At 43.7% G+C, this 27,371-nt stretch overlaps 1 protein-coding gene across 1 annotated transcript; it reads left to right on the top strand.

Moving 5' to 3' along the window:
- Nucleotides 1-3,988: 3,988 nt before the first annotated feature.
- Nucleotides 3,989-26,344, top strand: elnb (elastin b). The gene is made up of 49 exons (XM_034607453.1): nt 3,989-4,267; nt 7,225-7,473; nt 7,820-8,005; nt 8,404-8,526; nt 9,801-9,842; nt 10,307-10,390; nt 10,473-11,549; nt 11,741-11,821; nt 11,926-11,973; nt 12,069-12,131; nt 12,228-12,275; nt 12,445-12,507; nt 12,632-12,676; nt 12,825-12,955; nt 12,992-12,998; nt 13,078-13,113; nt 13,205-13,579; nt 13,682-13,714; nt 13,821-14,192; nt 14,280-14,483; nt 14,596-14,625; nt 14,761-14,955; nt 15,184-15,216; nt 15,581-15,775; nt 15,872-15,904; nt 16,005-16,055; nt 16,619-16,969; nt 17,082-17,129; nt 17,410-17,463; nt 17,713-17,805; nt 18,009-18,032; nt 18,717-18,773; nt 19,009-19,164; nt 19,198-19,527; nt 19,651-19,683; nt 19,767-19,817; nt 19,925-20,200; nt 20,297-20,353; nt 20,437-20,703; nt 20,793-20,825; nt 21,015-21,800; nt 21,957-21,968; nt 22,216-22,587; nt 22,927-22,986; nt 23,262-23,358; nt 23,490-23,584; nt 23,818-23,841; nt 24,366-24,431; nt 24,806-26,344. Exons 1-49 carry the CDS (start codon nt 4,192-4,194, stop codon nt 24,847-24,849), a joined length of 7,266 nt encoding a protein of 2,421 aa, XP_034463344.1. The 5' UTR covers nt 3,989-4,191; the 3' UTR covers nt 24,850-26,344.
- Nucleotides 26,345-27,371: the final 1,027 nt, after the last annotated feature.

Raw genomic sequence — 27,371 nt, 5'->3', positions numbered from 1 at the left:
CTTGAGGCCTGTGGGCTGCCATCAGAGATGTAAATCTATGGCACGGGTTCGCAGTGAAAGTCGATCCTACCCAGACCTCAAGCCTGACATTTACCAGGAGTCCAGTTCATTTATCAAGTCAAACCAGTGCCCGTCTGAGTCTGTCTGTCTGTTTTTCTGTCTGTCTCACTCCCTTTCCCCTTTCTCTTGCATTTTTTCTCTCTATCGCTCGCTTTCCCTCTCTCCATCACCCAGAGGGGTAAATTACCAGTCTGGAGGGGGCGAGCAGTCTTCCAGCTCACACACGCCCATATATAGGCAGCAGACGTTAGGTAAACGCTAGGTAGACGTTAGGTAAACTCCGAACAGGCACTACTCACTTGGCTCCTTCATGTGTAACACTGATACGCTTCTCTGCGCTGGCACACGGCTCCGCAGGTTGTGTGGATGGATGTGGGAAGTGGACGGCAGGTGGATGAGAGAGCGGCTCTGTGTGTGTGTGTGTGTGTGTGTGTGTGTGTGTGTGTGTGTGTGTGTGTGTGTAGTAGTGACTGTCAAAGCGAATATTAATCACAACATTTACACCCATTACCACACGGACGGCTGCAGTCATTTTAAGAAAAACACCTTAACTTTGCATAAAAAATGTTGGCAGCAGATCCTGCGTCTCTCTGCCCATTTCAGTCCATTTTTTTTTTTCATTCCAGCCGAACACCGGCCAAATGCAGGCAACATGATGTCATGCCTGCATGTTTCCATGATAACAGTTACAGTACAGTAACAGTACAATGTTATTTCATTGCAAATATAATAATCCATGATAATAGTTTAAAGTCAAAGGAAACTGAAATCTTTTGTGGAAGAAGCACAGATCGATACTTTCATGTTATGTGTTCGTGCATTTTCTCACTTGTCTTAACTGAAAACTTTCTTGCCGTGTCATCAGTGTTTTGTCAAAACAAGAGAAAGCAGAAATGTATTTTCCAACATTTTACTGTATATTAAAGACTGTTATTAGTCATTAATCTGTTTTTTGTGACATGTTTGACTTCGAGGAAATGAACAAGTGTGTGTTTTCAAACTCTCTCCCATTCTCCTCCGTCAGACGCACATATGATGCAGATTGAGGTCCTGTCCATCACATTGACAGTCTTACAGTCTCCATCTCTCCAGACTTGCGTGTTATTAGATTTTGGGCAGGAAGCCACGTAAACATTAGAGCAGCATGAAAACGCCAAACAGGAAAAAACAAAAAACAAATGCTCTTATTGACTAAGCTGAGTTAATGCTTCATTTTGTGTTTGCATGTGCAGGCGTCAGTGTACTTGTGTCCCCATGAGGTGGAAACTTGTGTTCAGAATGAATAAACAGGTCTCATTCTATCATTGTACAAACTAAGTCCCCAAACACATCTCAGTTGTCAGACCGATGGAAGGAAAAGTGTCTTATTTGAAAAGTTTGAAAAGTTTAACACCAGACTGATACATAGAATAAAACAATTACACTCATTTTCAGTGACATTTGGCCAATTCAAACCTTCTACCTCTAAATTGTGGTCATTCCAAATTTTTAATAATTGACAATTATGTCTCTTGAGTATCTGACAAATTACTCTTTTGTCTTTTGTTTATTCTAAGTCTGGACTTTCAAGCACTAATGACCACAAGTGTAAAAGTCTCTTATAAGGTACATGCATTTCATTTTTACCCTTCATTTTCCTCTGTATTATTTCACTGCATAACTATGTAGCTCCATCAAATGTGAGCACAAAGACCAAATCTGAAAACACAGCAATAAAACTACACTTTAAGACCAATTATGGGTTTTCAGGTAGCACTGCCTCTCTCCTTCATCTCTCCAACATACAAATGTAAATATACAACTCGGCAGTGCAAGCAAACACTCCGGCAGAAACACAAATATACGGATGATGCACTTGTTTACTAATCGAGCCATTTCTGACAGAACTCAAGAGTTGTCTACATGATCACATCTCAGAAACATCTGCCACAATTCAGACTCTCATGTACAGTAACTCTTGTTGGCTTCTGCTGCTGCTTCTATTGTTTCCTGCTAACATCTCGTGGCTGAGGTAGGAGTCCTCGTACGGGACTGAAGACTTCTTCCTGGTTTTGTAAAGGGGCATTGAGCTATGGGTCATAGGACTACAGGGGACAAGATTTTATATTAAGAGGCCTTGTTCTTTACAGCGAGACGGTTCTGGGTTCAAACCTGATGATCGTCCGGGGTCTTTCCGTGTGGAGTTTGCATGTTCTGTGTGTTTCTTCCGACAGTTCAAAGACATGCTTAAGATAAATTAACTCTAAGATCGTCCAAAGGTGTGAGTGTGAATGATTAGAGCTAAGTTCAGGTTTGTACGCGATCAAATGCGTCCCGACTGATCCGATCACTCAAACCACATTCGGTCTGTGGCCCCATTCTTTTAGATGTTTGTACGCAATAAAAAACCATCTACTCGACGTCCTCTGACCTGCTACAGTTTAAATATATTTTTATACTTGTCGGTGTTCATTCATTGATCTGTTGGTCGCCACAATATCACCACATAATGATTAATACTTTCCTTTATCGCTGTACGCATTCTTTCATTCAGTGCCTCATGACTCCTCTTTGTCTCGCTCGCTCACACACAGACACACACACACACACAAAACATTGTCATTGTCGGACACATCTGTAAACACAGACTGGGTCTTCGTGGATGACGTACGTGTTTATTTGCAAATAGAGCCGGGAGGTACGATCCAATCACACTCTCAGGACAGATGGTAATACCATGTCTGAATGGGGCCTCAGTCGACCCTGTGATGGACTCATGACCTGTGCAGAGTGAACCCTTACTCTCGCCCTACGTCAGCTGAGAATGGTTCCTGCCACCCTCCAAGTATAAACTATGTAGAGACGGATGGATACGTTTGTCCTCCTGAATGTCCTCTCATCAGCCATGAAGCTTTGGGTACTGCACTCTCTGTAACATGGTTTCTCCTGCTCTCACTCTCCGATCCTCACCAACTCTGCGTTTTGGTGCCATTAGCTCGTTTAGTTCATCTGTTTCCAGGCCCATTTCCACCAAACAAAGAAAATGTTTCAGAATGCTGCCAGACTCCGACCTCAGCCCTCAGGAGCTGGGACAGGACCAGCCAGCCCAAACATGGAGAAAAAATCCCAGCGATACCACTGGTCCAAACAACAACAAAAGAAACAGTGATTGTTTCCAGGTATGCTGACCGGTGTGTGTCTCCACGACCGCTGGGACTCACCCAGAGGTGACTCACTGGTAAAATGACCTCTCTGATCATGATGCGACTTAATCTTATTAAGAGAAAAATCTTTTCCATCTTTGCTTTTCCTTTTTCGGTTTTCTGTTCTTTTCTCTCTTCTGCAGAAGATGCTATGATCTGACTTCAAGGTCACATGAATTCACCTGATTGAGGTTTTCTTTTATTTGACCAGTCTAAGGCTTTGAAATGACTTCATTTAGTCTTAGAAACAATCTCTCTTGTGCCACACTACCTCTAAGGGTTAGGGTTAGGGTTAGTGTGTCCAACCATCATCTGTTTCTATGGGTTACACGTGAGCCTCACAATATTTATATTATGATTTCATTTTTAGTCATATATTCATGTTTTAAAGCTGTATTTCATAAATACATACCATGGATTCATGAAGTACCTCTTGAGTCACTCTTGTGTTTTCCTTCAACTCAAACATGACGCTGTTTGGAAATCCACCAGGAACTTCTGGCACCGTTCCCTTTTTCTTTCTGAGGTGTCTGGAGAAACAGAAAAGGAGGGAACCCCAGTTTTTACAATTCACAGACTCCCCTGTATCTCATACATGCCGCCCCCCCTCCATCTCTGTCTCCTTGCCCACCCTGCCTACTCCCTCCTTTTGGCAGTAGAGAACCAAATAAATGCAAGAGTCACTGGGGGGGTTGGAACAACCTATTTGGTATAATGAGGTGATCCATTGTGCTTTCTCTGCCTCTTACCGTGTCTATCTTTCTACTGCGTGTCTCTTAGCCAATTACGCAGTGTCCTGTCTTGCATCCTGTCCCCCCCCCCCTGCTCCTTTTTTTTTCTGCCCTCACTCATTTTCCCTCCTTCTTTCTGAAGGCCTCGTTGAGCCCTGATAGGCTTGCTGGGGATAAAACCTGGAGCTTTGGAGCAGAGAGGGACATTTGGGAGCAAGATGGCGAGAGGGACGGCGGCCACGTACCTACACGGAGTCCTTCTCCTGGCTCTGTGGAAACCGTCACTGCAAGGAGGTGGGTCCTCTTTACCGCATGTGTGCAGCAGCTCAGCACCTGTGCATCAGGTGTCACATTGAACTTATGCAGCAGTTTTAGTAGAAGAGGGATGCATGGACACAGATCCTATTTTCTTTACTGGTAGTTCAGTCATTTTTATATTTATGTGTGAGCTGCAGGAAATATGAAAGTGATGATAGTGACCATGATGATGAGGTTTGTCTAACATTAGAAGAAATTTGCAGCTGCAGATTATTGATGATGATGATAAAAAGAAAATCCAACTGCAGGTTTTTCCTAAAATGCAAACTGCAAGAAGTATTTTCAATATTATTTGACAGTATATTAATCATTATTATTAGTTATCATTGTTCCAATTTCTGCAGGTTTGTCTTCAGGTCTGTGAAGACGTTATGAATGAGTGCATGGATTTATTAACTCTGAATCAAAGGTCAAACTCAACTCCAGTCTCTCTCCTTTTTACATTAATAATGTAACTGTGGAGCAAAACAAACACAGCTCGTGCTGGATGGGCTTTAACTCTTCAGGAACTCTTCCAACTCCACTCAGATTTCTTCTCTCTTGGTAATAAACAGAACATGCCTCTGTTGACATTTCTGTTGAATGATTTCTAGTTTGTTGTTGCTGTAACTTTAACATGTGATTTTAAACAGAGCTACTCAGAATTCAGTTTCTGGAGTTTTGCTTGAATGAAGTGTAAAAGTACAAAGTTCTCTGTGTCTTCACAAAGCACAGGGATGTTTTCAATGTTAGAGGTTTAGAATTAGGATAAAATATTTTAATGAGGAACTGCACGTTTTAAAAAGCTTTACCTATGACCATGTTCTCCAGACCTCCTCCACGCAGATGCTGTCTCGTTGTCTCTTCTGGTTAAGTTGATATCTGGTTGATGTGAGGAGAACGCCCTCAGTCTCCTCCTCGTTTTAATGGGTGCACTGTGGGTGGTTTGAATGGGTGTTTCAGGCTGTTGTGTAATTTCAATTCTTACAAGGTCAAGCTGAGCCAGTGAAAACTCAGTGCAGAGTGAGGAGACTTGTCATTGGTTGGTACGTTTTAAAGATTTGGTTTTACTAAAACGGACTGAGTCAGTATTTGTGCTTAGGTTGTTATATTTTTGTACAGTCATAAGTAAACTGAGAAGTTACCGGCAAAGAATATTTGTGATAACAGCAATGGACAGATGTTGGATGAAGATGAAGACAGGGACAGAGATAGGGAGGAGACAGTGGAGCTGACTGTAGAGGAGAAGAGGAGAGAGAGAGAGGATGATATGAGCGAAGGTCTCGAAATTTAAAACAAAGTATGATGTGATTACATAGTCGGCCACAAGAATGTATACTGTCTTTCTAATCTCCACAACATGTGCACATCATCATTTAAAATCCATTTTGAAATCAACATTGAAGACTGCACCAGTGGACCTTAAACCAGATTAAGAATAGAACTTATTGACCACCTAAGTGGAATATTGTCCTTAGAGGTTGAAGGTTAAAGAAAGTTCTTGTCATCTGTGGATTGGATGTCACTTTGTGGAGTTAAGACAAATTAGACTTTTTTAGTTGCAAGAGGGGCTCTATAGCGCCTCCCAGAGCTCAAAGGCTCAAACTGGTTGAAAGGAGGATGAGAGCTATCTCCTCAAGTTCTTCCTCCTCCTCTCAGTGCAGAGTTGGGTCGAGGGCTTTTGGGGTTTGCAGACTATTTTGTTTGCCACTGACACAACTCTGGAACGTTTGTTCTTGGCTCTGCAGCTTAAGTGACCGTATCAGAGTCCACAGCCAAGATAGTAGCTGGAATATTCATTGTAATGAAAACCAAACTTCTAGACAGACGAAACTAAGTATTGAACATATTTAGATGAAGAGCCGGGGTTTAACGAAAAAATTCTCTAAAACCATGAATTTCAGCAGCAAATTACCCCGGTCACTGTTCTTGAGAGATTTAAGACAACCCTGATTGTCTGTGTTCATCCCTGCGATACGCTGATGATGCCTCCAGGTTGAACCCCGCCTCTCGCCTAGAGTCAGCTGGGCTTGGCTCCAACTAGTCACCGTCATCCCTTCAGAGATAAACTGCCAAGTGGCTAAAAAGAAAAAAGAGTAATGAAATTAGTTTATTATTACTTATTCAGTAAGAAAATAATTAAATCTCAAATTGACAAAGTGTGACCATGCCAAGCTGCTCTTTTACCTGTGCAACGTCCCATTTCAATAAAGATCCCAAAACAACAAAAGCTTGTGGGGGGAGGAGGTTCCTCTCCTGCAGAATGCAGCGGGTAGAGTGGAATGACTGAGCAGTTCAGTTATTTACTGTGCGCTGTTAATGTGCTGTACATGGCATTACTGTGAGATCAGTAACTCACATTCTTCAGGAATCCCTACAGACCTCTTCTTCTCACATCTGGACTGTGGGATCTTAAAGAACCTTTCCTTTTATAGCTGTTTGCTCGCCCTGTTTCTATTCTTGGCGATCGTGATTTGTGAAACAGAATATAGGTACAGAAAAGTGTGAGAATCATGACCAAAGAAGAATGCCTTTTGGATGAGGCACTGTTTGCTATCATCAGCAGAGAAACTCAGAAAGCACAGGGACTGATAATCGCTACACACACACTTCTTGACTCAGCTTGTGTGGCAGCTGATCCCACTTGTTAAATGTAATCCTTGTTTATTTAAACAAATTAAATGTGGTTTTTTAAGTGCTGGCAATGAGGAGAAAATGATGCCTCATTAGTCTTTACTGATGACTCATAAATTCCTGTCATGTGTTAGACGTCCGCAACAATGAAAACACAGCTCATGTGTTTACAGCTGGCATCCTGCTCTTTTTCTGCTCTTTTCAAGTGAACAGTGCAATAATAAAAATAACATTTTACTAGAAGAGCGCTGCAGTAAAAAAAACAATTATAACTTGAAGCACTTAATAAATCATTTGGTTTTGAACATCATGTGCATCAGGTGTATACATACCTGCTGGTGCTGGTGGAGGAGCTGGAGCTGGTGTAGGAGCCGGTGCAGGACCTGGATTTGGACCAGGTGGAACTGGAACAGGATACGGAGGAGCCGGGACTGGATTTCAGCCTGGTGGAGGAGCCGGGACTGGATTTCAGCCTGGTGGAGGAGCCGGGACTGGATTTCAGCCTGGTGCAGGAGCCGGGACTGGATTTCAGCCTGGTGGAGGAGCTGGACCCGGAGGAGCTGGTGCAGGTATCTGGGGTTTGGTCCAGGAGTTGGTGGAGTTGGATGCGTTAAGGAGTAACATCTTCAACTGTTTGCTAGAATCACTGCAAGTAACTCACAGGAATCAGCTTTCAGATGCATTTGTGGTGATCAACTTAATACTTTAAAAACATTTAAGATTATTAAGAAGTTTTGTATTAATGAAATCAGTTGTTGGAGGAATTGGTAGTGATTTGCTAGTGAGTCTCACAGATGAATTGTATATGAATCATATAAATTGCAATCAAAAGGAAACAAATCTGACTAAAAGTGTGTGTATGATGTGCTGCTGCTTATACTTTCTGTACCAAGGTGTACTCTGCATATTCTTCAGGGGGCTATGGTGGTCAAGGACAAGGCGGATTCAGACCTGGAGGAGTTGGACCTGGTGGAGTCGGTCCTGGGGGAGTAGGACCTGGGGGAGTCGGACCGGGCGGAGTCGGACAAGGAGGTTTCAGACCCGGCTCCTTTGGTCCAGGCAGTGGTGGTGTAGGAGTCGGCCCTGAAGGTGTTTGGGCCGGTAAGAAAAATACGGCTGGTTGACGTATTGATTGTTAATTCCACCTCTTGTAGCGCGACATTTTCCATTATGCTCTTGTTGATTAAATTGTCATGATTACTTTCTTCTTACAGGTGGAAAGCCTCCAAAAACAGGTAAGACAGTTTTATTAGTGCACTGATTTAAGATTGTGTTTCGTAGAACCCTCAAGAAAAACAATATTAATTAGTGTGGAGTCTTTAATTAGGTCAAAAAGGCTTCTTAGACAGAAAGTTCAAATGTAATGAACTTGAACATGGAAAATGTTCTGCTGTTTGGATGAGGTATAGAAGAGATTCATCAAGATGGTTATAAACTCTTAAAACACTGCTAATGTATATCAGATTTACTTATTTGGGGATCATACTTGTGTGTCGAAGGTGGCTACGGTGGTCGTGGAGGAACAACCGGAGGGCTTGGAGCAGGACAGGGAGCTGGGGGCTACGGACCTGGAGCTGGAGGAGTTGGTCCAGGTGGCTTCCAACCAGGCCGGACTGGTACAGGTATGTAGACGATAAAAATGTCCCATTAACGAGCTGAGAGGAGGAACAATAATTCAGTAATTAAATTGAGTTAACTGAAAGCACGTTGGTTTACTCCTCAAAAAAAGGCAAAGCATGAAATAATGTTTTTTTTAAGATTAATTCGTCAAATATTTGATAAAAGTATACGTCTTATATATCTTTATCTTCTGCAATAATAATCGTATCAGTGTCATTGAGAAGAACAGATTGTGTAAGTTCAGCCAGAACTTTGTTTGGACATAAATTAATAATATTTAAGCTGAATCAGCTCATAAACTACTTCATGCACACATGGATCAGTGGTCAACAGCCTCTGTACTGTAAATATTGTTCCTCTGGAAAATTCAGTGCAGCAGGATAAGGATTGCATACATGCACCGCTATTTCCTTTCCTCATCGCCTCAGAGCCACCCACCCTCATGCGCACACACACGCTCACATGCAGTGATAACGACTCATGTCTTAGGCGTGGCAGGTCCCAGATAAAGGACGGAAGTCATCACGTCAGTCAGAAAGACTGATTTGCTTTGGAATTTCAGGCCTCTCTGTTTTTCATCCCCCCCAAACATCTGAGTTGCCTACGCAGGATGAGGAATGTTGGTGATAATATCCAAACGATATTTAAGAGGTTAAACCTCGGCTTTGTGGAACCTTTTGAATTCCTCCCATTATGTCGGTGTATGAAAGGGGTCAGGGTCAGCACAGAAAACAAGACTCGTACTATGTGTCACACTTTCCAGTTTACCAAACGTCTGGCCGACTCAGAACACACATCTACGCTATACAATGATGCCCACAAAGTGTGTTTGTGTTGTCCTGCTCCACCCGAGAAGAATAACACACAAACATCCTGGTTCACCTGAACAAGCAATGTGAGACATGCAATTACAAACACTGTGCTGTTATAACACACAAATTCAAGACAAATTGTGCACAAACTATTCCATGAATGCAGGGACCTGAAGAAAAGAGAAACTAAGTCGGTGTATTGTTAAGAGGTTTTGAAGTCAAACGTGAAAACTTCAAACCATATTTCAAAACTTTTCAAAGTAAATCCTTGTGAGGTTTCATGTACGTATCACATTACAAAAGGGTGGAGTCGCACAGAGACACGCTGAATTCATTAATGCATGATGTAGTGGATTGTAACATAACTAGAGAAAGTATAGAAAGCACTAAGTAGTGTTTCTCTTTTATCTGCTCATTAGGACTCGGAGGCCTCGGGGCAGGAGGCTTGGGGGGGGCTAACCTAGGAGCAGGAGGCCTCGGGGCTGGAACAGGCTACGGACCTGGAGGTCAGTGGTTTTCATTTGCCTACAACTTCTTCGTCTTCACATGAGACACAATGACAGCTTTAAAAGTATAGGTTTGTCTTCTTACATGCAACAAGTGGATGAACAATTGAATGCATTAATAATAGCGGTTCAAGTGCACATGTTTTAAGTTGTAACTAAGAATATCTGTACATTCAATTTATTCATCAATTTAGTCAGAGCACTTGGGATCAGACTGAAGATGGGCAACTCCAGTCACTTTGTACATAAATGAAGACAAAATATCCTAGTGACAGGGTAACCACTATTAAACATGCTCAACCAAGACACCAAGTGTCAGTGTCACAAGTCAGTCTCAGTGGTCAATCATGACGTTTCACCCCAAAGTCTTTTTCTTAAGCCACCTTACATTTACAAAGTTCTTACCTCGAAGGACGTATTGTATGTGTAATAAGCAAAGCTCTGTCATGTCCCAGGTGGCTTAGGAGGCTATGGAGGTGGTTATGGACCAGGTGGTGTTGGTCAATATCCAGGTCCTGGTGGAACTGGTCCCAAACCTCCTAAAACAAGTAACTATAAACTGCTGTTTATATATTTACATTACATAGTTTCAATGCTGAGAATATGACATTTTTTATTTGCTGACCTTAGGTGGAGCTGGAACATCACTCGGTGGAACAGGTTATGGCCCTGGTGGTGCCGGAGTTGGGCCTGGTGGAGCAGGATATGGGCCTGGCGGTGCTGGAGTTGGGCCTGGGGGAGCAGGATATGGGCCTGGCGGTGCAGGAGTTGGGCCTGGGGGAGCAGGATATGGGCCTGGCGGTGCAGGAGTTGGGCCTGGGGGAGCAGGATATGGGCCTGGCGGTGCTGGAGTTGGGCCTGGGGGAGCAGGATATGGGCCTGGCGGTGCAGGAGTTGGGCCTGGGGGAGCAGGATATGGGCCTGGCGGTGCTGGAGTTGGGCCTGGGGGAGCAGGATATGGGCCAGGCGGTGCTGGAGTTGGGCCTGGGGGAGCAGGATATGGGCCTGGCGGTGCTGGAGTTGTGCCTGGGGGAGCAGGATATGGGCCTGGCGGTGCAGGAGTTGGGCCTGGGGGAGCAGGATATGGGCCTGGCGGTGCAGGAGTTGGGCCTGGGGGAGCAGGATATGGGCCTGGCGGTGCTGGAGTTGGGCCTGGGGGAGCAGGATATGGGCCAGGCGGTGCTGGAGTTGGGCCTGGGGGAGCAGGATATGGGCCTGGCGGTGCTGGAGTTGTGCCTGGGGGAGCAGGATATGGGCCTGGCGGTGCTGGAGTTGGGCCTGGGGGAGCAGGATATGGGCCTGGCGGTGCAGGAGTTGGGCCTGGGGGAGCAGGATATGGGCCTGGCGGTGCAGGAGTTGGGCCTGGGGGAGCAGGATATGGGCCTGGCGGTGCAGGAGTTGGGCCTGGGGGAGCAGGATATGGGCCTGGCGGTGCTGGAGTTGGGCCTGGGGGAGCAGGATATGGGCCTGGCGGTGCAGGAGTTGGGCCTGGGGGAGCAGGATATGGGCCTGGCGGTGCAGGAGTTGGGCCTGGGGGAGCAGGATATGGGCCTGGCGGTGCTGGAGTTGGGCCTGGCGGTGCAGGATATGGGCCTGGGGGAGCAGGATATGGGCCTGGCGGTGCTGGAGTTGGGCCTGGCGGAGCTGGAGTTGGGCCTGGCGGAGCTGGAGTTGGGCCTGGCGGTGCAGGGGTTGGGCAAGGTGGAGGTAGATAAAATGATTCACAGTAAACTTATATTCACATTATACATTACATTCTACTGTTTATGATAAAAACAAATACAGTGTGTATTCTATAATACAGAAAAAGACTATGTTGTATTTCTATAGAAAAACTTGTTTTGACCATTAATCACATTCTTTTAGTAAAGTGATTGTTTCTTTCATTCCTGTTTCAGTTCCATTCCTTCCGCAGACTGGTACCACTGGGGGAGGCCCTGGAGGGAAGAGCGGTGGTAAAGCATCAAAACAAGTTCCAGGTAAACTCCGGAATACGACACCTCCTCTGTTAAGTTCAGTTCATAATGTATCATCAAACCAAAACACTGGATTTTTGGGACAATACTCTAAATTTTGCTCACAGGAATAGGAGTGCCTGGGCTCTATCAAGGAGGATTCGTACCAGGCCAAGGTATGTTGTAACACAGGAAACATAAAAAATACATAAACATAGAATAATACAAAACACATTGTGATGAATTCTGTCTTTTCATTGCCCATCACTAGGTTTTGGAGGCCGCGGTGTTCTCCCTGGAGTGGCCACAGGATCTGGACTTGGGCCTCAGACTGGTGTGTTAATACTTTTTTACGTCAGTAATGTTGGAGTGGAACTTCTTGACAAGGCGACTGGCCTAAAAATAAGAATCACTGCTTTATTCCTTGCAGGGGCAGGAGTACTCGGCCAGGGTGGTGCTGGACCAGGAGGAGCAGGCAGTCAGTGTCTAAAGCCCTAAATAAACTGTGTTATAATACAGATTTTGAATTAACATTTTAGATTTTTAATCTAAATATAATAGAAAATAATTAATACCAATAAATGTTATCCAAGGCTTTTATTTTGGTATTTTACAGGATGAGTATCTCTGTGTGTTTCTTACCTTAGATGGTCGTGGACAACAACTGCCAGGGGTTTTTCGTGGTTACCCTCTCATATCACCGAAATCAGGTACACAGGAACCAGCAGTGTAGTAACCTTCGCAGCTGTCAGTAGAGTTACATGAAGTCAATGATAAATGTAAAGGAACAAATATGCTCATTGTCTTTTGAATTATTTATTCTCTCAACTACAGGAGCAGGCAAATCAAAGAATCCAGCCAAAGCTGCAGCTAAATACGGTAAAGACACATTAGTGTGGGCGTCACCCTTAAGTTAAACAGCTGTTACGTGATCATTTAATGTGTTAAATAACTGGCATGATGCATTAGTGTTAATTAGTAAATTTATTAAAAATGTTTTAGTTCACCTGTTTATTTTCTGAACCAGGAGGAGCTGGAGCTGGAGGAGGTGCACTTGGTCAAGGAGGCGCTTTAGGGGTTGGAGCTGGAAGACTTCCTGGAGGAGGAGCAGGGGTCACACCTGGATCAGGAGGAGGAGTCGGGACAGGAGGTGGACCGGGAGCTGTACCTGGGTTTGGAACAGGAGGCGGGCCTGGTTTGGGTAAATCTGATGCACCCAATAAATATACATACGTAATATATATATATGATATATATTAAAGCATTGTTTTGTGCCACAGGTTACGGCCCTGGCTCAGCTAAAGCACGCAAATATGGTGAGACATACTTGCACAAACACGCAAAATAGCATGATGAATATACATTTTATCGTATTGCTGAGACACACACATGACTCAATCTCTCCAGGTCAGTTCGGCCTTGGAGGAGGAGGACCAGGTGGAGGAGTTGGAGTTGGCCTCGGCACAGGACTGGGACCTGGCTCAGGCATCGGGACAGGTGGAGCAGGTGGGGGCTATGGTTTCGGTCCAGGCGGTGCAGGCACTGGTGCAGCTGGAGGCCTTGGAGGCAGAGGACCAGGAGGAGGAGTTGGCCCCGGCACAGGAGTAGGACCTGGCTCTGGGGTCGGTTTTGGTCCAGGTGGGGCCGGCGTGGGGTCAGGTGGCCTTGGTCCTGGTGGTGCTGGCACTGGACCTGGAGGAGCTGGTTATGGGCCCGGTAGAACTGGGTTTGGACCAGGTGGTGCTGGAGCTGGATTAGGAGGAGCCGGAACAAGACCTGGAGGTAACAGCTGATTTGAATCACAGAAATTGAGCACAATATTAAAAGTGGAAACTGTATTATAATATCAAATGCAAACATATTGTAACTATACTTCTATTTCAGGGTATGACGCCAGTGCCAAAGCTCGTAAATATGGTAAGAACGGTTATATAATTGAAAATTGGTATCAAACCGTTTTCTTGTTGTAAAACTGTATTTAAAAAAGAATTTAAATAAATTACGACAATTCTTCTCCTTGAAGGAATGTTAAGTGGAGCACTGGGAGGAACAGGAGCTGGTGGAGTCAGGCCTGGTGGTGCTGGCACCGGTTACGGACCAGGTGGAGTCGGACCTGGTGGTGCTGGCACTGGTTATGGACCAGGTGGAGTCGGACCCGGTGGTGCAGGTACCGGTTATGGACCAGGTGGAGTCGGACAAGGTGGAATCGGGCCTGGTGGTGCAGGTACTGGTTATGGACCAGGTGGAGTCAGACCTGGCGGTGCAGGTACCGGTTATGGACCAGGTGGAATCGGACCTGGTGGTGCTGGTACTGGTTACGGACCAGGTGGTGCTGGCACCGGTTATGGACAAGGTGGAGTCGGACCTGGCGGTGTAGGAACTGGCTACGGACCAGGTGGTGCTGGCACTGGTTATGGACCTGGGGTCGGAGTTGGACCCGGTGGTGCAGGTACCGGTTATGGACAAGGTGGAGTTGGAGCAGGTGGAGTCGGACCTGGTGGTGCTGGTACTGGTTACGGACCAGGTGGTGCAGGTACCGGTTATGGACCAGGTGGAGTCGGACCTGGTGGTGCTGGCACCGGCTATGGACCAGGTGGTGCTGGCACCGGCTATGGACCAGGTGGAGTCGGACCTGGTGGTGCAGGTACCGGCTATGGACCTGGTGGTGCTGGCTATGGACCTGGAGGTAGGATGAAGGTTTAAGATGAAAGTTAAGGACATGCAGACAAATGTCAAAAATTCAAATACATCCACTGGTTAGTAAATTCTTAACGACTTAATGTGTCTGTACTTTGCAGGTTATGCTGGTGCTAAAGCCCGGAAATATGGTAATAACTTAATTTACAAATGTATCTGTTTGTCATCAACAAAAAAATCAATAAATACATGTAAAAAACAATCGTGCTTATATATAAAAACAAAAGCTCTCAGATTAGTTTACAGTTTCTAATAAACTGCTGCAGGTCTGCCAGGAGGTGGTGGAGGACTTGGAGTTGGGCCTGGTTCTGGGCTCGGAGTAAGAGGAGGGGTCCCAGGAAGAGGTGTTGGAGTATCAACTGGTGGTGGACCAGGAGCAGGACAGGGAACTGGTGGGATACCTGGTTCGGGTGTTGGAACGGGAGGTGGACCAGGTGGCTTTGGACCAGGCAGCGCTGGAGGTACAAAACAGAAGAACGTCTTCATTAGTTCCTGAACCTTTTCATAACTTTAATTCATGTGGTTTGTTGATGTAGATATATTAGTGGAGTTTTACCACCAGCAAACTGCAGCTACAACAGCCTTGTCAGAGATACTGGACTGAATAAACAGTACTTGATCTGTGCACATGAAAAATAAATACTGAACCCAAACTGTGTGCACTTCTTTTCATGTTGTTTCTCTCATAGGATATCCTGGGGGAGCCAAGTCTCTCAAATACGGTGCGACTTATACATTACACAGTATCTTTGGGATAAACATCATGTCAATAATGTTTATGAGAAAACGTGCAGTTTACAATTAGTATTAACAAATAAAGGGCTCAAAAGTGATATCAATATAATCAATTAGGTTAAAGCAATAATTTGATGTTCATTATAAGATGGGTCTTTATAATAAGACAATTCTGAGGGAGTTAAATTGTCAAGTAAGTTTCAACCTCTTCATGACTGAAAATATACTTTCATGCAAAACAAACCAAACTTGTCAGAGTAGGTATATTTCTTGAACAGCTAACATTTTAAGACTCATTATATTCTACGTCTTTATTAAAGCTACGTCTATCACCCATTTGCTCCACCGCAGGGCTTCCTGGTGGTGGCGGAGCTCCAGGATCTGGTGTGAATGTGAGATTTGGTGTCCCAGCAGCAGGGGGCTTCGGCCCTGGGACCGGAGGAGCACTAGGGACAGGCAGGACAGGATATGGACCTGGTGGATATGGACCTGTGCCTGGTGCTGGTTATGGACCAGGAGGAGGCTATGGTGCAGGATATGGAACAGGTTTGGGGGCAATTTAAATCCATGATAGATTATTCCAAATCCAAACTTGCTGGAATCCTGTAATTAAATGATTGAAATGATTTATGTTATTTACAGGCTATGGACCTGGATCAAAAGCTGCTAAATACGGTATAAAAATTAAAAAAAACTTTTGCCAATTAAAAACATGATGATGTAGGTTTCATCCAAATTCCAGTAACACATCTTTTTTAATAATAAACTGGTGTAGGACAAGTTGGAACTGGTGGTGGAGTACTTGGAGGTGGAGTAGGACGAGATGGTGAGTTTCAAAATGAGAACAAGGACGCAGATTGTTTTCTTCTTTGTTCTGTTTGCTAGTTAAATCTTTCAATGAAACACTTTCTGAATCCCTATTGATGGATTTTCTATTTCTCCATTTGTTATTTTCTGTAGTTGTACAGTGGTTGTAGTTGGTTTTCTCTGTGAAATGAACAGTTCTTTCACTGACCTCTGTTGGTGGTTATTCAGAACTGCAGGCGCCTTGCATTACATGCTATGATTACACGTGGCTCTTAAATAAACAAATACTAAGGTTATATAAATACTAACAGGAATGCAACATAAAAGTATAGCTATAGAAGATATAGGAATATATCAGAAATATGGGATGTTATTATTGTTGTTATTTGTAACAGTAGTTTGAGACTTCATCATGTGAGCAAAAAGGTAGAAAGATAGAAGTGGTTTCAAAGTTAACATCTTACATCCCATCATTATACTGAGGCCTAGTGAAATACAAGTCACATTAATGTGGTTGAACTGAGAGATGTTCACACGCACCTCTTTGTGAATTCACAAGATTATCTCATTCATAAACTTTAGGACAACCTGGTGGAGTTGCACTGGGGACAGGAGCAGGTGCTGGCACTGGTATTGGAACTGGAACTGGTACTGGCACTGGTACTACTACTACTGGAACTGGTGCTGGAACTGGTGCTGGAACTGGAACTGGAACTGGTGCTGGAACTGGAACTGGAACTGGTACTGGCACTGGTACTACTACTACTGGAACTGGTGCTGGAACTGGAACTGGAACTGGTACTGGTACTGGCACTGGTACTGGTACTACTACTGGAACTGGTACAGGAGGAGCAGGAACAGGGACCGGCACTGGTGGTTCAGTGAATGGCACCAGCACTGGCAGCGGTGCATGGACAACAGCTGGACCCAGTGGTGCGCATCTGTTTTGAGGATTTAGAATACGGATTTAGTAAATTTTGTAAAATGATTTGGTCAATTATTCATCACTAATAAGATTATCTATGTGATTATCTGTTGGGATCAGGAGGAGGACTTGGAGAAGCAAGAGGAACAACAGCCCCAGCATCAGAAGGTATCTGTATAGTCACAAATTAACACAACAATACATTTACATTGTGTTTGCATGGTTTCCATTAGTTTTAATGTAAAATATGTGTAACAGGGATGGAAAAACATTGACATCTTTAGTTGGGATGTGTAATATTTCTGTCACACCTATTCATTTAGAATTTAATAATCATTTAATAATCCTTGTCAGCTTCCAATGTGATCATTATCCTATTCATTGATTTTACATATCAAGAATATATCAATAACCACACATACTACACCACTTTCAAATCTTGTACCAGGTGATGGTGGTGCTGGCAGTGTGATAGAAGGGTCTGGGAGTTCTGCAGGAGAAGGTGGGTTTATATTTACTGGGAAATTTGAGACATTAACCCTTAATTTGAAACCGTGCACAGATGATGTGCATAGATGACAATTAAAGTTCAGGTCCAAGGCTGAGACAGACTTCACTGCAAAACCTTCAAATATCATTAGCTGAAAAATATGAAACATTTGTATTTATTTACACATGCTTTTATATATTGCAATGTATATTTAGTGAAGTGTACAGGTGTGAAAAGTCTGCTTCACCAATATTGAAACAGGAGGTACTGGTGTAGCTGGCAGACCAGTGGGAGCAGGTGGTGATGGAGACGGCCTGAGTGGAACAGGAATCCCCATCATCGGAGCAAAACCAGGTACGTTTGTCATTACACATTTTAATGCAACATAAAGGTGCTAATTTATTTAGCTAATAATTAATTCAGTGTTTTGTAAATAGGGTTAGTGGTGGAATAAACTTCACTGTCTTAAGTCTCTATACTTGGACTTCATCTTTGTTGCATTCACACTTTTCTGCTTTTAAAATTAATGACTTTATTTATTTATCTTTATAAAACAGGACTCAATGGGACCGAAGTTCCAGGTCAGTGTTTATTTCATTGAGCTTTTATATGATTGTGTGTGAACTGTGTGTGTTCATCCAGTTCTGTCAGAGACTTTGGCGTCACTATTAAAACACAGATTAGGTTTTAGTCTCTCACTGTTTCACAGATTACACATAAATTTGGTGGAAAGCAAAGAAACAGTGGATCTTATTTTGGTGTGAACAGTGCCACCATGTGGCCATTTACTTTATGTCATCACTTATTATAATATAACTTATATCACTATTTGGGCTATTTTACATTTCTAGCAAACATTTTGAATTGGATCTTTTTAATATACTTGTGTTGAAAGTATTTTGACTTTATGTTTACATCACCCTTACATAAGGTCTGGCGTCATGTGAAAAAACATTTACATAGTGTTCTAAAAAACCTGATGCACACTTTATAATCACAAGTAAAAATGAAAAAGCCATAACATCCACACTACTGTGAGAATTCAGATGAAATTTAGAGAAATACTCAACTCACGTACTGCATGCAACGTCTAAAAGCAACACATTTACTTACCTTTATATCTGGAAAAACATTTTTAATCTCATATCCTTCAGGTTCCACAGGAGCTGGTGAATTCACCTGTGCCTCTCGCTTTTTCTGTCACATAAAAATATTAGGAATTCATTTCCTGACTCTTCTAAAGTCTCTCTGTATATTTTCTTTAGGTTCTGGTGATGTCTCAAGTGGGACTCTGCCTGGAGTCAAACCTCTCAAACCTCCAGGTGACAAAAATGAATTATCCAGATAAAATAATTTATCTGGATAACCTGTTAAATAAACCTATTCAAATATATGATAAATTCAGAACAGCAAAACTTCAGTCTTATACCACATGGGAGCTCTACTCACCTGGCGTCTTCTCTGTAAAGGTGGTTTGGATGTTAATAGTTACTGATTTTGTTCTTTCAGTTTTAATCCTCGTTAAAGTTTTGCTTTCCCTCTGTGTCCCGTCTGCAGGTGTCCCCAGAGGTGACACACCAGGTGAAGGAGACGGCGAGGGGGGTCCTGATGGGTTGAGAGAAGGTACAACAGGCACTGGCGGAGGAACAGGAGGAGTAGTAGGAGGAGCAGGTGGTCTAACAGGTGTGGGAAGAGGAGACAGTGCTGTTAATGGAAGTGGAGTTGGAACAGATGGTGCAACTGGTAGCACTGTGGCAGGAGGCACAAGTGGTGGACCTGGTGGAGCGGGAGCCGGTCCTGGGGGAGTTGGAGGTGGTCCTGGGGGAGTTGGAGGAGGTCCTGGTGGCGCTGGAGGAGGTCCTGGGGGTGTTGGAGCCGGTCCTGGAGGAGTTGGAGGTGGTCCTGGGGGAGTTGGAGGAGGTCCTGGTGGCGCTGGAGCCGGTCCTGGAGGAGTTGGAGCCGGTCCTGGAGGAGTTGGAGCCGGTCCTGGTGGTGTTGGAGCCGGTCCTGGAGGACCAGGCTTGGTCACTGGTGCTGGTGGGCCTGGTGGAGTAGGAGCCCTTAAACCTGGAAAGAGTGAGCTGCTATATGTTGTAATCTCTTAAATGTTTGCGTATTCACCCCAAACATTCATACCTACACCTATACTACAATGATATATTCATACAGTATTTACATTTCACACACTTTCCATCACAGGCTATGGTGCTGGTGGAGTTTTACCAGGTGGAGGTATGCTGACTTACATCATCTTTACCATCTAAATTATAGTAAACTGATGACTGAAACAACCTAAAATCTTCTTCTTCTCTCAGGTTTACGTTTCCCAACTGGAGCTGGAGTAGGACGAGGAGCAGGAAAATCAGGCAAAGGTTCTATAAACTTTGAATTGTACAGTCATCTTGTTGATAAGCACAATTTCTGGCATCAGCCATGAAAGAAATCACATTGAATGTCTTTATCTTTCCATCAGTATATGGAGTCGGTCCTGGTGGTTATGGTACTGGTCCAGGAGGCTATGGTGCAGGACCAGGAGGTTACGGGGCCGGCCCAGGGGGCTACGGCACTGGGCCTGGTGGATATGGAGCCGGACCTGGAGGGTATGGAGGCAGAGGCATTGGCGGTGGTCCTGGAGGTGCTGGAACACTTGGTGCTGGAGGAGTTGGAATTGGTCCTGGTGGAGGAGTGGGCCCTGGTGGAGTGGGCCCAGGTGGAGTTGGGGGATATGGTGGTGGTGTGGGTCCTGGTGGTAAGTTGACCTCTGTGAAACCAGTATAATTAAAGAACACATGTAATTTAAAAGATATGTCATTGAAATATTGGTTTTGTGTTTATTTCATATCAGGTTCGAGATATGGCACAGGTTCAGGTCTGGGTACCGGCACCGGAAAACCACCTAAAAGTAAGATAAGAACTGAAAGAGAATCAGAGTGACAACATACAGTTGACAAGAGTTAATTAAACTGGGCTACTGTATTTGTACAGGTTATGGAGCAGGGGGTCAGGTTGGGCCTGGTGGATATGGGACTGGAGCAGGTGGTTTTGTGCCTGGCGGTGCTGGTAGTTATGGACGCGGTGGCTCTGGAGGTGCCGGGGCAGGACTTGGTGGTGTCGGAACCAGGCCGGGTGGGTATGGACCAGGTGGTGTAGGCACAGGAGCAGGCAGCTATGGACCTGGTGGATCAGGGGGCATTACTGGTGTTTATACTGCTGGTGGCCAAGGACTAGGATCAAGAAAACCACCCAAATCAGGTATAATCACTGTGTACTTGTAATATTGACAATATTTAATAATGTATTATTTTTTAAGATAAATTCAGACAGCCATCTCCTTCTGACAGGCTATGGATCATCTTCACTCGATGGAGCTCAAGGTATGAAACTTATTTAGTGTAGTTCTCTCTGTCTTTCTACATGATATATACATACATATCCTGTTATATATATGCATATCATAACTCGCTAATCATTACAAGTACAAATACTTTGTCTGTTGTCTTTTTTTCGTCAGTGTAAAACCAAGGTAGGGTTTTTAAAAATGTATTGCTTTTTCCCATGTGCAGGGGCTTTACCTGGAGGAACAGGAACTGGAGCTGGCTCATATGGGCCTGGTGGTTTTGGGCCGGGAGGCACTGGCCAAGGAACAGGAGGCTACGGACCAGGTGGTGCCGGCACTGGAACAGGAGGCTACGGACCAGGTGGTGCCGGCACAGGAACAGGAGGCTACGGACCAGGTGGCGCCGGCACAGGAACAGGAGGCTACGGACCAGGCGGTGCCGGCACAGGAACAGGAGGCTACGGACCAGGCGGCGCTGGCACAGGAACAGGAGGCTACGGACCAGGTGGAGCCGGCACTGGAACAGGAGGTTTCATACCGGGTGGAGCCGGCACAGGAACAGGAGGCTACGGACCAGGCGGCGCTGGCACAGGAACAGGAGGCTACGGACCAGGCGGCGCCGGCACAGGAACAGGAGGCTACGGACCAGGTGGAGCCGGCACAGGAACAGGAGGCTACGGACCAGGTGGAGCCGGCACTGGAACAGGAGGCTACGGACCAGGCGGCGCCGGCACAGGAACAGGAGGCTACGGACCAGGTGGAGCCGGCACTGGAACAGGAGGTTTCATACCGGGTGGAGCCGGCACAGGAACAGGAGGCTACGGACCAGGCGGCGCTGGCACAGGAACAGGAGGCTACGGACCAGGCGGCGCCGGCACAGGAACAGGAGGCTACGGACCAGGTGGAGCCGGCACAGGAACAGGAGGCTACGGACCAGGTGGAGCCGGCACTGGAACAGGAGGTTTCGTACCAGGGGGACAAGGATATAGAAAAAGAAAACCTTCTAAATCTGGTAAACTATGATTATATAAGTGAAGCAATATGGCCAGATATTAAAGATATGAATTGTACTGATGGAGAAACAAATTTGATCAGGATTAATATAAGAATAAGAAGAGTGATTAGTAGAATAATGATTGATTGAACCCTTTCTCATCTTTTTTTTCAGGTTATGGATCAGGTGAGGTTTGGGTTTGGTTTGGGGATGGAAAGTATGTTTTTATACATTAATGTTGTTATGTTTTTATTATAGCCCTTTATTTAATTAAAATTCCAATAGTTTTAAAACAGAGCATTATAACCTCCATGCTGGGAGGATTTATCACTGGAATATCACCAATATTATTACACTGTATTAGTTTTAGCTAAATGTAGAAAGTAAACTTTGCTTTCATGTTCATATATAAATATACTGTGCTGTTTCCCAGCAGGAGGATTAGGAGCAGGAGCAGGAGCTGGTCCTGGTGGAGCAGGAGCTGGACCTGGTGGAGCTGGAGCTGGACCTGGAGGCTATGGCCCTGGAGGTTATGGTCCAGGTGGAACTGGATCAGGCCCTTTTGGTTATGGACCTGGAGGAGCTGGAGCTGGTGGTTTTGGCCAAGGAGGTGCTAGACCTGGTGGTTATGGCCAAGGAGGTGCTGGACAAGGTGGTTTTGGTCCAGGAGGTGCTGGAACTGGGCAAGGGGGTTTCAGACCTGGTGGGGCTGGTGGATATGGGCCTGGTGGCCAAGCACTTGGGACAAGGAAGCCTTCTAAATCAGGTTATGGCTCGTCGTTGGGTGGAACCGGCTACAGACCAGGTAAAATTCTCCTTTGATGAATGTGAATATTTTCATTTAACCTTTCTGTGAGCTATGGCAAGGAGATATTGAAAAAACAAATGTAAAATGTAATTACCTCAAAGACCTTGGTAGTTTCAATGCTGCTTACTGGAACCATGACATTACATCATTCATAGGAGTATGTTATGCCTCAAAGCAACAGGAAATGAGTCAAGGTCTGGTCAGCCTTGGAACTAGGAACTTGTAAAAGTACTGCAGAAATACAGTTTGCGGTAATTAGGTTCCTGAGAAACGGATCTTTTATATTACTTGTCATTTGTGGAATCTAATACCTCTAACCAGACCTGTGTTCATCAGGTGGTGGAGCAGGGGGGGTTCCTGGTGGAGGAACAGGAGGCCTCACTGGAGGTGGCACAGGTGAGTTTTTAGTTTATAAAGGACTTTTTTTCTTTTTTTTTAAAGGAATACATACAACAGAGGAGAATAATTCAATTACAAAGATCCATCAAATTACAGTTTGATATCTCTTTGCACCACATTTTGTGCAGCAAAGAACGTACTGGACAATTTGTCTGGTATTGATGGAGGAGATAATCACAACAGAGGAGCCTTTCCTCTGTTATGATTATCTTCTAGGGTTTTTAAGCACTTGGCTTATTTCTAAATAAGTTTATACTCACTCATGTATTCAGGCAGTGTAGCAGGAGGAGGAGGAGGAGGAGCAGGAGGAGCAGGAGGGGCTGCAGGAACAGGCCCGGGGGCAGGAGGAGTGGGCGGCTTACCAGGTCAGTTTAAATGAAGCACTGACAAAGTAAAAGACAGTCATCTCAGAGTATAATACTTTTACAGTTTAAGATTTGACAACAGATGCATTCACAAAATTCAGACACATGTAAATACCTTGTCTTCAAGCTTGAGAGTTGCTATGTCAGCTATGTGGATTGTAAAATCTCCATTGTTCCAGCAGGGGGAGTTGGCCCTGGCTATGGTGGGACAACTGGAGGAGGATATACAGGTAAAACACACAGAATTATTCACTTTCCCACTCTATGAAATGATCAGCCATAAGTTTAAAGTGTTGATAAAACAAATATGGTGACACAAACCAGGTATGAAACAGAAACGTGTCAGACCTTGCATGGTGAATAATTTCCATTCCTGTCATTGCTGGGATCATAAACAGGGTAAATTACATCATTGTAAAGATAACCAGTTGTTTATCATTCATTTCCTGTTATTCTTTTCTAGGATATGCAGGGGCCGGGCAAAAATGTAAGAAAACTCACCGTTTCCTGTGTCTTTGGTTATCAGTCACATACACATACACTGAAACTGAGCACTTTATTAGGAACACCATACTAATTATAAATTATAAATCATAAAATTATGGCCACAAAGGGCATCAAAAACACCATGTGGCAGGCCCTGGGGGCAACGGTGGGCTTCTGGTGTTGACAGTGGATACATGGGCCAAGTCTCCATCTTCAATTCGCCGGACACAATTTACATTCCTAGTCTCCTAGAAAAACCACGTAGTCGCTCAGACACAGAGCCCAACAATTTATCTCCACGTCTGGCCTGTAGAGGGCGCTGATGCTCAGTAAAAGTTACATAGGGTTGCTTTAAGTTTTGGAGGCTTGAATCTTTAGCACAAAATACACAAATTATAACATCTGAATGTATGTTGTATTTTGCAAATAAAAAATGTTTGTGGAGGCTTTCATAATCTGTAATCGTAGAATCTTATATATCTGCAAAATAACTTTCTGTTTTTCTTTCTTGTCCTATATATATAGCTAAGGCACAGATGGCCGCCAAATATGCAGCAATGCAGGCTTTACTAGGATCCGGAGCCTACAGAGGTAACAACCATACATATTGTATTGCTTTACAGTAATCTCTATCTGTTCACTGTAAAACACTGGGCTGGACTTATGTGAAATCCAGTCATCAGATGAGGTTTACATAGACACACAGCATATTATCTCACTTCCCAGGTTACACTGTATGATGATTAAAACTCACCCCAGTCTAAGTTGACAGAACGTTTACTGGCTTATTAGGAATTTATTAATTATTATTACAAATTCAAACAAATTCTTTATCCGCGTCAAATTTGTTTGTGTTTTCATGATGAACTAACTCAATAATTGAATTAATAATTGAACGATGAGATTTTTTTTTTTTTACTGTTTTATGGCAAGAGAACACAAATTTTCTATGTTCTGGTTTTTAGGTGCTGGCTGTCAGGGCAAGTACTGTGGCCGAAGGAGGAAGTGAGCGACCAACGAACAGGAAGTGACCTCATTGAAACAATAGTGGTGCTACTGCACGATCCCAGATTGTAAATGTCTAACCTGCCATTGAACCTAAAGCTTAAACACGTTACACATGTTATCTTTTCATTTGCTTAGATATTATACAAGGGTCTCTTTCAAAAAGAGCAATGGTTCTCAGCCTGTTAGGGTCGTGATTCCTTAAAACAATATGCATCATTGTCATGTTGTTGTTTTTTAGTTGTTTTAATAATAATTAATCTAAAATATTCAGCATATCAGTTGTAAAAGCACATGTTAAAATATGTCTGAATGAGGAAGTACATGTACAAATATTTACCCATAAATCACCTTGTGATTCTCTGGGGATCCTGACTTTCAGGCTGGGAACCACTGAAATAAAGGATTTCTTTTAAATTGTATGACCAAACTGTGCTATACTACAGTTTTTGCTTATTGTTGCATTGAAAATCATTTGTGTTCTGGTGCAAGTGTCACCATGAATCCTCGGTGGGTGAGTCCTTCAGGGCAGCTCCTTCCTTTCTGGTTTGTAAAACCTCTCCAAGGTCACGTTTTTATCCAGTAAGACTGGACTTTAGTATCATGCTTGTTTTTTCACTTTTTACATCGAAGTGCAAACTCTTCCACAGTCTGTCCAGCAGACAGAAACACAGTCATTGGTGGAATTTTTCATGGTGTTGTGTTTTTGTGCGGCAATTATCTGATCTCTGAAAAGCCGTCAGTGTTCATTATGACTGTGCTCAGGCCTCGGAGGCTGAAGGTCTCCAGCTATAAACTCGTCTTTTACTCCATCTACTGTTTTATAGCTAAATTGGTTTTAATGTAAGATTATGGTTAACATGCATATTTTTACATTGTTAGAAGGATGTATTTGTTATGATATTCTGACGTGGCTTAGATTTGAGTTTTACATTTGCTGTTGTGGAAAGAATTAAATCTAAATGTGAGATAATATGATTTGAAGCCATGATGCATTTAAATGACATCAGAGGAGCATTACTGCGATTTCTGTGTACTCTTCTTTTTCTTCGTTTTTTGATTTAACTGCTTTAACACTGTTGGAAATTGTTCACGTTTACTCGTCGTTTTAAATTATGCTGAGGAAAAGCAGAAAAAATTCTTTAGCTATTTAGTCAACAAATTCAAATGAATTAATACGGTGTGAATTATTTTAGTTATTGTGTGTGAGTGCGTTTTAACATTTTTTTAAAGTTTTGTAGTACTATGATAAATATAAGTGTTTGTTACATTGACCTTGAATGTGTGCTGAATCACACTGTAGCCTGTGATATCATGGGGATAAAACAGTGTAACTGAATCTCATCTTTCATTTGAGCGTAACATTTGTGTTTCTATCATGTAGCTCAACATGTCTTTTTTAATACCTGTGTTTTTTTTTTACATGGCCTATGAAAAAAACAATTGTGCACTTTTGTACACTTTCTGACAGCGCTCTCTAAAATAAAGAAATGACCAACTACTACTGTTGTTGTTATTTAAACGATCATTTAGCATTTTGCACATATACATGAAATGTGAAACAGTCACACAAGGTTTCGACTGCACGAGGCGACAGAAGGAAGCTGCAGTTTTGGAGGCAGATGTGGGTTTTTTACGATGTGTTGATCCGCTGTGGTTCTAACCACCACATGTTAGACGCAAAAGGGAAACAACACAGCACAGCCTCGGCAGGTGAAAATAGAAATATCAGCCACAGGCAAACAGTGTCTTCATATTAAAACTAACCAAATACAGAGCAAGTACACACATGATGCTGCATACTTCACAAGACTACACACAGCACAGTTTCTAGTCAGGTCGACTGTTCCTCATGCAACCGTAGAAGACACACAAAATCAAAAAGAACATACAACAACATGGAACACAACTGACCCTCACTCCAATAAAACAAAAGTATTATGTAATATGTATCACGTGATTTCAAGGCGGACAAATGGCTCAGTTTCATTATTTTGTTAGATGTAAGAGACATAGACATAAATGCATAGACATGATATGAAGATGGATAAAAAGACAGCTCCGCCAACAGAGAAGCCAAAAACCGCCTGGCTGCAGTTCAGGTCGCAAACCCCACCACCTCCATGTTAACGGATGGGACATGGACCAAATTAAAAAGTCATGTCAAGTGAAATACATTTTTTTGAAAGATAATTTCTGGGAATTTAGTGTTAAGTGTTAATTATTATTTTTTTGTATGTTTGGCTTCGATTCGTTTGTGAATGCTATAAAAACAGAGTGAAACATGAAGATTAACAGCTGAGACTGACAATTGGTTGAAGGGATGTATTGGCAGAACTTCTTGGCTACATGCCCCAATTACTTACGGTCAAGACTATGACTCCAAATGACATCTTTGGCGCAATATGGCAGCGTTCTTATCTGGGATATTTTGGCTTCATTTCTGAATAGCAGGAAGAAGTGGAGACGTGCCTTCCAACTTTATGTACAGTCTCTTAGAAACACCAGCACCACAAACACCTGTTT

The sequence above is a fragment of the Hippoglossus hippoglossus genome, chromosome 14 (genome assembly GCF_009819705.1).
Source record: "Hippoglossus hippoglossus isolate fHipHip1 chromosome 14, fHipHip1.pri, whole genome shotgun sequence".
Lineage (NCBI taxonomy): Eukaryota > Metazoa > Chordata > Actinopteri > Pleuronectiformes > Pleuronectidae > Hippoglossus > Hippoglossus hippoglossus.
Note: the sequence above shows the minus strand (reverse complement) of the source record. Positions and strands in the feature narration are given on the sequence as shown.

Excerpts from the sequence above, each read along its gene's own strand:
- elnb (XM_034607453.1), top strand. The coding sequence starts at position 4,192 with ATGGCGAGAGGGACGGCGGCCACGTACCTACACGGAGTCCTTCTCCTG. Across the intron at positions 18,774-19,008 it reads CAAACCTCTCAAACCTCCAG|GTGTCCCCAGAGGTGACACA; the intron begins GTGACAAAAATG and ends TCCCGTCTGCAG. Across the intron at positions 19,165-19,197 it reads AGGAGACAGTGCTGTTAATG|GCACTGTGGCAGGAGGCACA; the intron begins GAAGTGGAGTTG and ends GTGCAACTGGTA.